We start from the raw sequence: 12854 nt of genomic DNA on the forward strand, positions 1-12854 counted from the left end.
CATTAAGTAGTTTCTGTCACAAATAGATACCAGGAGGTAGATCCTGTGAATACTAAACTGTATGTAGAAGCCTATTTCTTTTATAGGTGTTACATGGAAGAGAATCTTTCACACTTCACTACAGTGGTCAAGGCCACTCTGTCAAGGCCACAAACATCTTCAGCAATTTCTCCTCTCATGACTTTCAAGATGGTTCCACGGCAGCTTGAATCTTAAAATGGTGGTGTAGTCCTCCTGGTGGATCAGAATGTGACCTTACACATTTATTAAGTAATAGTTAACATCTTTTCATTTTTTAAATATATGGCTGATGCTATGTTTATTTTCAAGAAGTATGGGACAGACTTCAGAGTGTTGAGGGAGAAACTGTAAGAGGATGGCAGAGATTACAGATAGACAAAAGGGATTAAGACTAAAAAGATACATGCTAAAGACAATATATTTGCATATTATATATATACACAACATATGTATCATGAATTAATAATATTGTTTTTAATAGATTATAGAAATTGGTTTTATATATGTACATATGTCTATATTATACATAGAACAATGAACATACATATGTGTGTATATATGTGTGTATATATATACACATGTCTGTATGTTCATTTCCAATCAGTAGGCTGTCTACAAATATTATGTATAAAGGAACAGTCCATGTTGAATGAGTATGTGCTTACTGAAGCACTTATCTCTAGTAAAAACTTTTTCTCCAATTTCTAATATTGATTTATAGTGTTTATGAAATCACTTAGAATTATCCCAGAAAATAATGCTATTTAAAAATTATTTGAAATTGTGTTTCTCCAGAATATACATAAAACCCTGGAGTGTTAGTACTATGAGTGCAAGGAATTGATTGCTTTGGCTCTGGTTCCTTTTTTGTATCACTGCTGCATCCTTAACACATGGCTGGATGCCTGGCATTTTATACAACTCAAAATTATGATTGAATGAATGAATGAATGAATGAAATATGAATAAATGAGTTATGCATGCATGCATGCATGTATGAATAAATACACATTTTGGAAGTTGCATTTCTGATTCAAGGTTCTAGTCAACCAGCTTCTACTAAAGAAGCAAATACAATTTTCAAACATAACAACAGTTGCTTGAGTTAATTTTCAATGTTTTCTCATTAATGCATTTGTTTCTGCCTTAATGTTACTTCATGAGAAACTTTCCAACCTGGTTATTTCTGGTCTTTTTTTTTTTATAACATGCAGGATGTGAAGACATGAAGGCTGACATCATGTTTCTGGTGGACAGTTCTTGGAGTATAGGAAATGAAAATTTTAGGAAAATGAAAATCTTCATGAAAAACCTGTTAACTAAAATTCAAATTGGTGCAGACAAAACCCAGATTGGTGTTGTTCAGTTCAGTGATAAAACTAAGGAAGAGTTCCAGCTTAATAGATACTTTACACAGCAAGAAATTTCTGATGCAATAAATAGAATGTCTCTCATCAATGAAGGCACTTTAACTGGAAAGGCACTAAATTTTGTAGGTCAATACTTCACCCACTCCAAGGGGGCCCGTTTGGGGGCCAAAAAATTTCTCATCCTCATCACAGATGGAGTAGCGCAGGATGATGTGAGAGATCCTGCTAGAATTCTTCGGGGCAAAGATGTGACCATCTTCTCTGTAGGAGTATACAATGCCAATAGATCTCAGCTAGAAGAGATCAGTGGGGATAGCAGCCTAGTTTTTCATGTTGAGAACTTCGATCATCTAAAGGCACTAGAAAGGAAACTTATCTTTCATGTGTGTGCTCTCCATGGTAAGTGTCCCTGTTATCTGTCAGGACTAAAGATGTGAGCTGTTGACTTTATAATGAGAAACAGTGAATGGCACTCTGGCCCTGGCCTCCACCTGGACTTCAGTGTTAAGTTTTGGTCTTCTTTATGTAATATTAAAATGCCTGTGACCTCCAGGAATGTTTCAGACTAACAATTTTGGCATCTAGTTTGGCACAAGTTAGTATGGCATTGGTGACTTCAAATATGTTCCAAAAAGATCCCAGAATTTTACTTTAAACTTCCAAATCTTTAATACCCACATGCCTGGATTTTCTAGAGCCAGTTTTTAATCCCAAATGATTTTCTAGAATTGTTTCTTGGCTATCTATGACCATTGTTAAGCAGAAAATAACTAGAAATACAAATTCATCTTTCTTTTAGTTAAATTATATCTAGTATCCTAAGCACCACGCACCAAGAAAACTCTGGGTATTTTAAAGATAGTTTATTTTCATTACTTCACATTATTATTCTTAACCTCTATCAACCGGATATTTTATATTTGCCTGTTCATGTATCCATCCCTTTGAAAAATTGTAATTTGTCACTTTTCTGATTACTTGGGGTCATCATTTGATTCTTACAAATTGTAGTACTTTTAAAATTGTATTGTGCAACCTTCAGTTTGAGCCTATCAATTTTAATGTCTTTTGAATGAGAGCTTTCTCTCAGTCCACACATAGACTAAAACACCTATGTTTTTAAATCTATCATGTGCTATTTTCTGTGTTTTGGATACAACTAAGAAAACAAACCCAAGTAAGTTTGTTTTGTGTTGTTTCTGTGGCAACATAGAGATTTTCATTGGACTTTATTCGTCAAAATTATGCATGTGGAATTTTCAGAAACTTAACATAATGTCTTATAAATGCTAAAGTGTTAGGTGATAGTTCTAAAGTTTCCTTGGTGACAGCTTAATTGGAATTTTCTTCTTCCCCCAAAGATGGCAGTGATTCCAAAACTCTTGATAATGTTGAGAGGTGTACCTAAAGGCTATAGCTTCAACTTTGAAATCTGCAAGGCTCTTGGCATTTCTTCATTTTGATTAATGTAAATGTGGAGGCCCTGTCTACAGCATAACCTGAAATTCAGCTGACTCATGCATTAGATTGTCTCCTAACTATCAGGTCATGACTAGTCACCAGTTCTCAGTGGGTCGTTGACCAAGGTTTTTACAGATACAGCCTGGGGACATTCGCAGTGTCAGAAAATTAAAAATTTGAGACTTTATTATTAGAAATAAGAGTTGACAATTAGCTAGGCAAGTGGAAAGTGGAGAAAGCAAATCTTTGGAATACATGTGCATAAGTTATTGAGGGAAGGAAAAGAGTGGGGAAAGAGTCCACACTTTGGAAAGCCAGCCAAAACAGTCACTTGTCTTATAATGTGGAGGAGGGTTTGGGGTCAGGGAAAAGGTGATAGGAGTTTTTGCTCTCCTCCTACTTGGGGCCACTTCTTTCTGAGTTCTAATTCAAAAGGTCAGGGGAAAAAGCATAAATAACTGCAGAGAGACATGATAAACAGGGATGGTTTGCATACCCGAGGGTCCAAAGATACCTGGAGCCAGAGGGAGTAGGGTAAAACTACCAACTTATACAGTGAGCTCCTGAGCTTTTCGAAATAGCAGGCCAGTTTGGCAAACATCAGTATATCTCGCCATTACATTGGCACTGAACTAGCTTCTAACGTTGCCTTTCAGTTGAAAGCCTGCTTAGCAAAAGACATTACATGTTCTAATGAGATATATCAAAATAGAGTGGTGTGGCATAAGGACCAGCAAACCTGGAGTGATACAGATAGGGTACAAATGTCCTTGGAGTCATGATGTAGGCAAGTTGCACTTCTCTGAGCCTTGACTTTTTTTTTCTGTAAAATGGCAGCAGCCACCTCTAAGAACTAAGTGAGATATAGTGTCTGACACATAGTAGGCTCATGGCAAATGCCAGTTCGCTTCCCTTCTCAGCACCCTGCGTAGAATGCACTGCAGAAAGTTTGTGACTCCTGTTTTCATCTTCTTTCAGATTGTAAAAGGATTACACTACTAGATGTCGTGTTTGTGCTGGATCATTCAGGTAGCATAAAAAAACAATATCAAGATCACATGATTAACCTAACTATCCATTTGGTGAAGAAAGCAGATGTTGGCAGGGACCGAGTTCAGTTTGGAGCCCTCAAATACTCTGACCAACCTAACATCCTTTTCTACCTTAATACATACTCGAACAGATCAGCAATAATTGAGAATCTGCGGAAGCGCAGGGACACTGGAGGGAACACCTACACTGCCAAGGCTCTCAAGCATGCAAATGCCCTGTTTACAGAGGAACATGGCAGCCGCATCAAGCAAAATGTGAAGCAGATGCTGATTGTCATCACCGATGGGGAATCCCATGACCATGATCAGCTCAATGACACAGCATTGGAACTGAGAAACAAAGGCATCACCATCTTTGCAGTGGGTGTAGGAAAGGCCAACCAAAAGGAACTTGAGGGTATGGCAGGGAATAAAAACAATACTATCTATGTAGATAATTTTGACAAACTGAAAGATGTTTTCACACTTGTTCAAGAACGTATGTGTACTGAAGCACCAGAGGGTAAGTTGTTACTTTTAAAGTTTCTATGGGGGTAGCAATAAAAGTTTAAACAAAAAGTAAATCATAAGTCTCAGGTCTCCGATTACCTGGATGTTATAGACTGAACATTTCTCTGCTCAGGCTATCAGTTTTCTCATCTCTAAAAGAAATGGGTTGATTGAACAAGATCCCAAAGTTTCCTTCTCACCACAGCATGCACTGAAGAGATTATACAGGAAAGTTCCAGATGCATTCCGTAGCATTTTACTACTCTGTTGCCTTTTTCTGGCAGAAAGGAATTCTTCTTAGGGTCATATTCACCTTACCCCAAGTAATGGCTGCTCATGGTGCTCCATTTGGTTAATGGTCTCAATGCAGCCACTGGACATCAGTTTCAGGTCAAACTCAAACGGAAAGTTTCATGGTTTAAATGGATAGACTTTTGCCTTCAAAGATCCAGGGCCCTCTAAATGAGATCATAGGCATTCTAGAGAGACATCAAAATTCAAGCGGCCTGATGTGCTTTTCTGGGTAAGTGCCACCTGTGCAGAGGGCAGGATATGAGAGTTGAACGTAGGGTAATGGAAGCTGGCTGAGAGAAACAGGGAGGGAAGGGAACTGAGATGATTACCAGCTACCATTGGGGTTGGTAGGCTGGAGACATCACATTTGAGTGAGGACAGGGTGAGATTTGCCACTTGTGGTCTTAAAAGCAGTAGAGACTGATAAGTCATCTGGGAAGGGCTGCTGTGCCTACTTGGAAGGTCTGGATTCTTGTGGTTTGTTATTGGCCCAGTCCTCCCAATCTGGCAAATGAAACAATTAACTCTCGAATTTCCTTTCTTCTTCACTTCCTTCCTCCCTCCTTCCTCTTGTTTCTTTCCTCCTTTATTCCTTCCTTTCTACCAACAGGAAGCTCACTTTTGTCACTAATATAAATCATGTTTCTAAGACTGACATTAACCCACTTCCATATCTGTAACTTGTCCAACTCCAAACAAAACCTTACCTCAAATCCTGTGTCAGATCAGCATTTGCTTGGCTAAATAAAACTATGCCTGACCACCATAGCTTTACCTTACTTAAGTAAGCAATTAATTCATCTTCTTGGTTTCAGATATTGAATGATGGTATCATCTTTATCCAAGGAAAATTATGATTTTTCCCAAGGCAGCAGGACCACCCCAGTTCTTCTGCCTGTTCCATCCTCTCCCTGGACTCTCAGTCTGAAGCGTGGGCTCCCCTCCCTCAGTCCTGACACACCTTCCAGTCCACTTAACACTGAATGTTCTTTCTTCTACACACTGGATGTGGTCACTCTTCTGCTTACAATGTTTTGTGTGTGTGTGTTTTTTTTTTTCCAGAGGCCTCCCTGTGCCCTTGGGGCAATTTCCAAACTCCTGAGCTCTATCTAGACCCTGCCCACCTTGCCAACCTCATTGATCACCTCTCCCCTCTTCACAATCTACCCTGTCCTTCTGAAATTCCTCCACATCTTTGTGCACACTATCCTGCCCACCATGAACACTCCAGCCCACCACTGTGCCTGCCTACGTCTCACTTTTCTGTCAAATTTCAGTCTTTGTTTGCTAGTTTCCTGGCCCAAAACCTGACCCCATGTCCCCACTGTATCCCCCAACTCTCACTCCTTCTATTTTCCAGGTGGTAGCACTTGACACATATTTGCTGTTTTCCTATCTGTATCTATCAAAAGACTACAAGCTCCACAGGCAGGCTTAATCTCGTTTGTTTGGGGTGTCCTCCAAAACTGGCGCATTACTAAGACTACAGTCTTTTCCTATGAATGTGGAGGCTGTTTTATTCTCATTTCCCATGCCTACATTTTTGAGGTAGTGATGAGATGGAGTTTGGGATGCAAGATGTTTATTAGGGATCCACACCTGTAAAATAAATGGGGAAAGCAAGATGGACCAAATAACTCAAATAGTGACATAGGCTAAACAAAGCTCCAAACCTAGCAGAGAGCTCTGAAGCAAATTTCGCCCATGAGAGCTGTCCAGCATCAGCCTGAAACAGCTGGACTAAGGGAGAACTCCCTTCCCACTTAGTGCCTGGATGTGGCGGCCCTAGGAAGGGCATGACCTTTGGCAAGGCATCTCTCTATAGTGAGACAGACCCTGAAAGTGCTGACAGCTAGAAGCTGTTTACCGCCTGCCCATACTCCCATAGCTGGGGAGTAAGTTCTTCTTTGCAGGTCTATCCGGGCAGCCCATCTTTGTGTCTGCCACACCACCCTTACAAGGAATTGTGTGACCGTGGGTAACCTACTGTCTCAATTACCTTTAGTAATCACCGTAGTGCTGCTGCTACCACAGCCATTGAGTTTGGTTGGAAATGAGTATAGAAAGTCATTCTTTGATTTTGGGACATTTCAGATTGGACTTCAGGGAGGTGACCTTATGCTCTGTTTACCAGCCATTCACACTTCTTCTGAGAAGTTCTAACATTTGAGTCATGATATTTTTAAAAAGCATTGCAGCAGAAAAAAAGTGCTAAATTTAAGAGTAAAAAGGATCTAGAGGTCCAGATACCAGCTCCACTCCATAGTAACTGTGTGCTCTTAGGCGAGTCACTTAACCTCTGAATTCTATTTCTATATATGTAAAATTAGAATAATTAGTCATAAGGTGGTTGTGAATATTAATGTTGTTAGTGTATGCCAAAAGCATTTTTAAAATGCTACTCCTCAATATGAATGTAAAGTGATAACATGAATAGTAATAGGAGTACTAATAATAGTACAGTAAGTAAGTGCTATTATCTTGATGGGGTAAATGTCCCAATCTTGGTGTTTTGAAGGGACGTCTACCCTTTATAATCACCTTTTAATGAGTACATGAAATTTATTCAAACTTCTTACTTTCTTTCTCTGATTAGCTTTCAGTGTCTTCTCAAATGGATTGTATAAATAATTAAACTGAAAAAAACTCCATTATCTTTCCTCCTCTTGCTATTTTTTCTTCTTTTTGAGGATCAGTGATTCTCTCTCTTGTTAACTTATCTCAATTTGCTAATGTAAAGCAATTGAAGTATTTAGTAAAGCAATTTAAGTATATGAGGAAAGGAAAAATTTAGAATGATTCATGAGGAAAATAATTTATTCTTTTTTCTATTGCAGTCTGTCATCTTCAGGAAGCTGACGTGATTTTCCTTTGCGATGGCTCTGACAGGGTATCTAATTCAGATTTTGTAACCATGACAACTTTCTTGTCAGACTTAATTGATAATTTTGACATTCAGTCTCAAAGAATGAAAATTGGTATGGCTCAATTTGGAAGCAACTACCAGAGTATTATTGAGTTGAAAAACTCTCTGACTAAAACCCAGTGGAAGACTCAAATTCAGAATGTCTCCAAGAGCGGTGGATTTCCGAGAATTGACTTTGCCCTTAAAAAAGTGAGCAATATGTTTAATCTACATGCTGGTGGGAGAAGAAATGCTGGTGTCCCCCAAACTTTGGTTGTTATCACATCTGGAGATCCTCGCTATGATGTGGCAGATGCAGTAAAAACCCTGAAGGACCTTGGAATTTGTGTCCTGGTTTTGGGCATAGGAAATGTTTATAAGGAACAGCTCCTGCCAATAACAGGCAATTCTGAAAAAATAATCACTTTTCAAGACTTTGATAAATTAAAGAATGTGGATGTGAAAAAAAGAATCATCCGTGAAATCTGCCAGAGCTGTGGGAAAACCAGTAAGTGCTTCTTGTTTGGTTTTCTTCCATGGAAACTTCTCATTTCTCCATTTCCCAAGAGTGTCTTATGGGCTAGCTGTAGCAGAGCATATATTTAGAACATATGTTTAGTGAGAATATCTCACTTATTGTGCAATGAGAAAAGACTTCTCTGCTTCCAGGAAGTTTGGATAACTCAGCCTCCCTCAAAGACATGGAAAGGGTGCAGAGGCTAGAGGGGACCCCTGGGCTGTGTCCTCTGGTCAGCCCTGTTCCCTCACGGCAATCCAGTGTTTATTCTCCTTTTAACACCTGGATCTCTCTCTCCTATTTCTGTCCTCCTAGTAAATGCCCTGCATCCAGTAGGAAGTAAGTAAAATAAACATTTGCTGATTGGAAGTTTTACTGTTGTACCTTTGTTAAGCCATCTTGTAAGGGACTCGTGTGTGTGTGTGTGTGTGTGTGTGTGTGTGTGTGTACAGTGTATTTTTCTTCTTTTAATGATTACATTCATATAATCATAGCCTACTAAAGATCTGAATTGTCCCTAGAGGTTATTTAATCCAGAGGTCACAAAGGCAAATGGCTGCAAAGGCCAGGTGCGTAGTGGAGATGAGTCAAGTGAGCAGAGTATGAGGACAGTGAACTGAAAAACAATGATGCATCTCACAGGAATGCCACTATTCAGCTCCAGCTGAGAGTGGCCACAGGGGACTCAGCTTCTGTAAATTTGAGGCTAGGAGTTGAGAGGACAGCATGTAAGGAAGCAGTAGCAAATGATAACAGTTTGTGGAATTTGCACAACATGCAGAAATTCCTTAGAGTTCTTACATTTCTAGAGTTATTATGATTGAAATCACTTCTTTCACAAAATGTGATAGTCTTTCCAAACTCTCCACATCTTATATGTCCCATTTGCGGTGCTCAAGTGGAGGCAGATTACAGTGGTGGAAAGAGCCCAGGGCCTGGAATCAGAAAGCTAGAGTTCTAACTCTGGTTCAGCAGCAACAACCTCCACACATGACTGTTTCCCCATCTGTAAAATGAACAACCTGGGCAGGATCAGAGTAACCAAATGGCAGCTTGCAGTTGCAGTTTGTTTGTCGCATCCAGCGTTGATGAGTTGCTAAATTAGTTGACAGCATTCACACTGAAGGTTCTACATTAAAAATGTTGACATCAGGCTCCTCTTTGAAAAATCAGAAGATCTGACAACACTAGGCCCCATTTTCCACATAGCTACTCTCAGCTGGAACTGAACAGTGAACAGACCCAGAAATGGGTCATTGTTCTCCAGTTCATTTTCCTCACACCCTGCCCAATTGAATCTTTTATCTTATCTACCTGCCTTTGCAGCCATTTGTGTTTGTAACCTCTAAAACTTAAATAATCTGAAAAGACAGCACAAAACTTTATTTATTTATTTTTTTTATTTTTTTGAGATGGAGTCTCGCTCTGTCGCCCAGGCTGGAGTGCAGTGGCACGATCTCGGCTCACTGCAAGCTCTGCCTCCCGGGTTCACGCCATTCTCCTGCCTCAGTCTCCCAAATAGCTGGGACTACAGGCGCCCGCCACCACACCTGGCTTATTTTATTTTTGTATTTTTTAGTAGAGACGGGGTTTCACCGTGTTAGCCAGGATGGTCTCGATCTCCTGACCTCATGATCCACCTGCCTCGGCCTCCCAAAGTGCTGGGATTACAGGCTTAAGCCACCACACCCAGCCTCAAAACTTTAATGTATTCTGACTATGTGAATCAAAATATGTCACCATTAAAATGCATGCCCACATGCATGCGCACACACACACGACAGAGTCACTGAGAATGAGACTAAATTATGGTTTGAACTTCAAATAGCTATTGGAAGTTTTAATATTTTAAAAGGGACAGAGAAAACCCCTGTGATATATGTTGGTATCACATATATATGTGATATACATATACACATATATATGTGTATATGTATATATATGATATATGTATATGTATATATATGATAAAGCAGCCAGTATCTTCCTTCTTGAACACTATTTGGGGACTAGAGACCCTCTAGCTCTGGGGCATGACAGTGCTCCTTTTTTCTGCCCTGTCTCTCCTTCCTTACTCCTGTCTACTCGTTAATCTTGACTCTGTTCCCTTGGTTTCCAGATTGCTTTATGGACGTAGTGGTTGGGTTTGACATCTCCACTCATGTGCAGGGGCAGCCTTTGTTCCAGGGCCACCCCCAGCTGGAATCCTACCTCCCAGGCATCTTAGAAGACATCAGCTCTATCAAGGGGGTGAGCTGTGGGGCTGGCACAGAGGCACAGGTGAGCTTGGCGTTTAAGGTGAACAGTGACCAAGGATTCCCTGCCAAGTTCCAAATCTATCAGAAAGCAGTGTTTGACAGCTTGCTGCAAGTCAACGTCAGTGGGCCAACTCATCTGAACGCACAGTTCTTGCGGTCTCTTTGGGACACATTTAAGGATAAATCTGCATCCCGGGGCCAGGTATCCATATTACATTCTATCTCCCATCTCCACATTCTTCCATTTGTTCTTCATTCCCCAATTATATATTTAGCTTTTACACCTACCATTTTCTTATTTCTCCAGGTGCTGCTTATTTTTTCAGACGGTCTCCAGAGTGAAAGCAACATAATGCTTGAAAATCAATCAGACAGGCTCAGAGAAGCAGGTATTGAGTTGTTTTTTTTTTTTTTTTTTTTTTTTTTGAGATGGAGTGTCATGGAGTGCAGTGGCACGATCTCAGCTCACTGCAAGCTCCACCTTCTGGGTTCACACCATTCTCCTGCCTCAACCTCCTGAGTAGCTGGGACTACAGGCGCCCGCCACCACGCCCAGCTAATTTTTTGTATTTTTAGTAGAGATGGGGTTTCACTGTGTTAGCTAGGGTGGTCTTGATCTCCTGACCTCGTGATTCACCTGACTTGGCCTCCCAAAGTGCTGGGATTGCAGGCGTGAGCCACCGCGCCCAGCCAAGTTGAAAATTTAAACAGTGAAGCATGGAATATGCTTAACAAGTCTCTACCTTTACTCAGATGCTGTAGATCTTGAGATCTGCCTAGCTACTTGTAGCAGAGGCTGTTGATACCTCATCTAATCCCCGTTGACCAGCCCTCACACTCCTCCCCAAAATGCTGCAAATGCTGTGGCCAAGTGCTTAGACTTATGACCTTCTGTATAGACATGTGTCCTTGACTGATCTGAACCATGTACCTGGACGTGCTTGGAATGGGTGTGGGGTTACCATGCCCCACGTTGGTGGTGGGGGCAGGGGCAACTATGATATAGGGATACAAAAGCCTGGCACTCTTGCTTAAATGGGTCAACTCTAGTACAATTTGCATTCCAGAGTCCCTCATGAATCAGGCAAAGGCTAAGAATTTACTGAGATGTATCCCTGGTTACAACATCTCCTTCCCTTTTCTGCTCTCTCAATATAGACACCACATACATACAAAATCCTCTTTCAGATTCCAGTTCTAGGGAACCTGACCGAAGACAGCTCCTACTGTTCCTTCTTTTCCATATGAAAGATAGCAACGTGGATTTGGAAAAGCACTTCTCGCTATATATTTTCTGTCCATGTCATAGCTTCAAACTGAGCCGGAAGCTAAATGCAGAAGTTGAGAGTAGGATGCAGCAATGGAAGACTCCGTTAATTGTCAAATGAGATGCATTGTTTAAGAATTCCTTGGTGTAGCCCAGACTGGCTTGTAGGGTTCATCTTCCACAGGCAACCTCCCTAAAGACCACAATATGTCCTGTTTTATTGCTCAGTTGTGTCTCTTTCTCTGCACAGTTCCCTTCAATACCTTCTCATTGTTCTTGGGATGTAGATCAAATTCCTTAACATGGCTTGGGAGCTTTGCAGAACCTGGCCTTTGCTTGCCATTTCAGCCTTAACTCATTTCTTTCTTTTTTTTTTTTTTTGAGACAAAGTCTCGCTCTGTCACCCAGGCTGGAGCGCAGTGGCCCGATCTTGGCTCACTGCAAACTCCGCCTCCCAGGTTCATGCCATTCTCCTGCTTCAGCCTCCGGAGTATCTGGGACTACAGGAGTCTGCCACCACGCTTGGCTAATTTTTTTTTATTTTTAGTAGAGATGGGGTTTCACCGTGTTAGCCAGGATGGCCTGGATCTCCTGACCTCATGATCCGCCCACCTCGGCCTCCCAAAGTGCTGGGATTACAGGCATGAGCCACTGCACCTGGCCAACTCATTTCTTATATTCAGTGTTCCAGGCATATGAAACTATTTTTTCCCATTCTTCCTGTAATTATATATATATATACTTTTTTAGATGGATTCTTGCTCTTGTTGCCTAGGCTGGAGTGCAGTGACACAATCTCAGCTCGCTGCAACCTCTGCCTCCCAGGTTGAAGCGATTCTCCTGCCTCAGCCTCCCGAGTAGCTGGGATTACAGGTGCCCACCACCATGCCTGGCTAAATTTTTTTTGTGTTTTTAGTAGAAATGGGGTTTTTCCATGTTGTTGACCAGTTCGTTGGTCTCAAATACCTGACCTCAGGTGATCCGCCCACCTCGGCCTCCCAAAGTGCTGGGATTACAGGTGTGAGCCACTGTGCCTGGCCCCCATGTACTTTACAGCCTCACTTCTCTCCGTCCTTGCCTAGAGCTTCCTCTATCTCCTTACCTCCCCGGGTACTCTCTCCATCTTCCATCTCTGGTTCTTTCCATTGGCCAACTTACATTTATCCTTTAGAATCAGCTTCAACATCAATTTTTCCGAGAAACCTTCCATGACTCTCCAA

The 12854-nt window shown here is 41.1% G+C and overlaps 1 protein-coding gene across 3 annotated transcripts in view; it reads left to right on the plus strand.

Annotated features, from left to right (window-relative positions):
- Positions 1-12854, plus strand: part of COL6A5 (collagen type VI alpha 5 chain) — a 139675-nt gene that overhangs the window by 41638 nt on the left and 85183 nt on the right. For all 3 annotated transcript variants that reach the window (XM_057301893.1, XM_057301894.1, XM_024928310.4), the window contains 5 exons: positions 1236-1790; positions 3831-4406; positions 7525-8100; positions 10229-10569; positions 10675-10756. In XM_057301893.1, coding sequence (XP_057157876.1) covers positions 1236-1790; positions 3831-4406; positions 7525-8100; positions 10229-10569; positions 10675-10756 — 2130 coding nt within the window. The remainder of the gene's footprint in view (positions 1-1235; positions 1791-3830; positions 4407-7524; positions 8101-10228; positions 10570-10674; positions 10757-12854) is intronic.

This window comes from Pan paniscus, chromosome 2 (genome assembly GCF_029289425.2).
Source record: "Pan paniscus chromosome 2, NHGRI_mPanPan1-v2.0_pri, whole genome shotgun sequence".
Taxonomy (NCBI): Eukaryota; Metazoa; Chordata; class Mammalia; order Primates; family Hominidae; genus Pan; species Pan paniscus.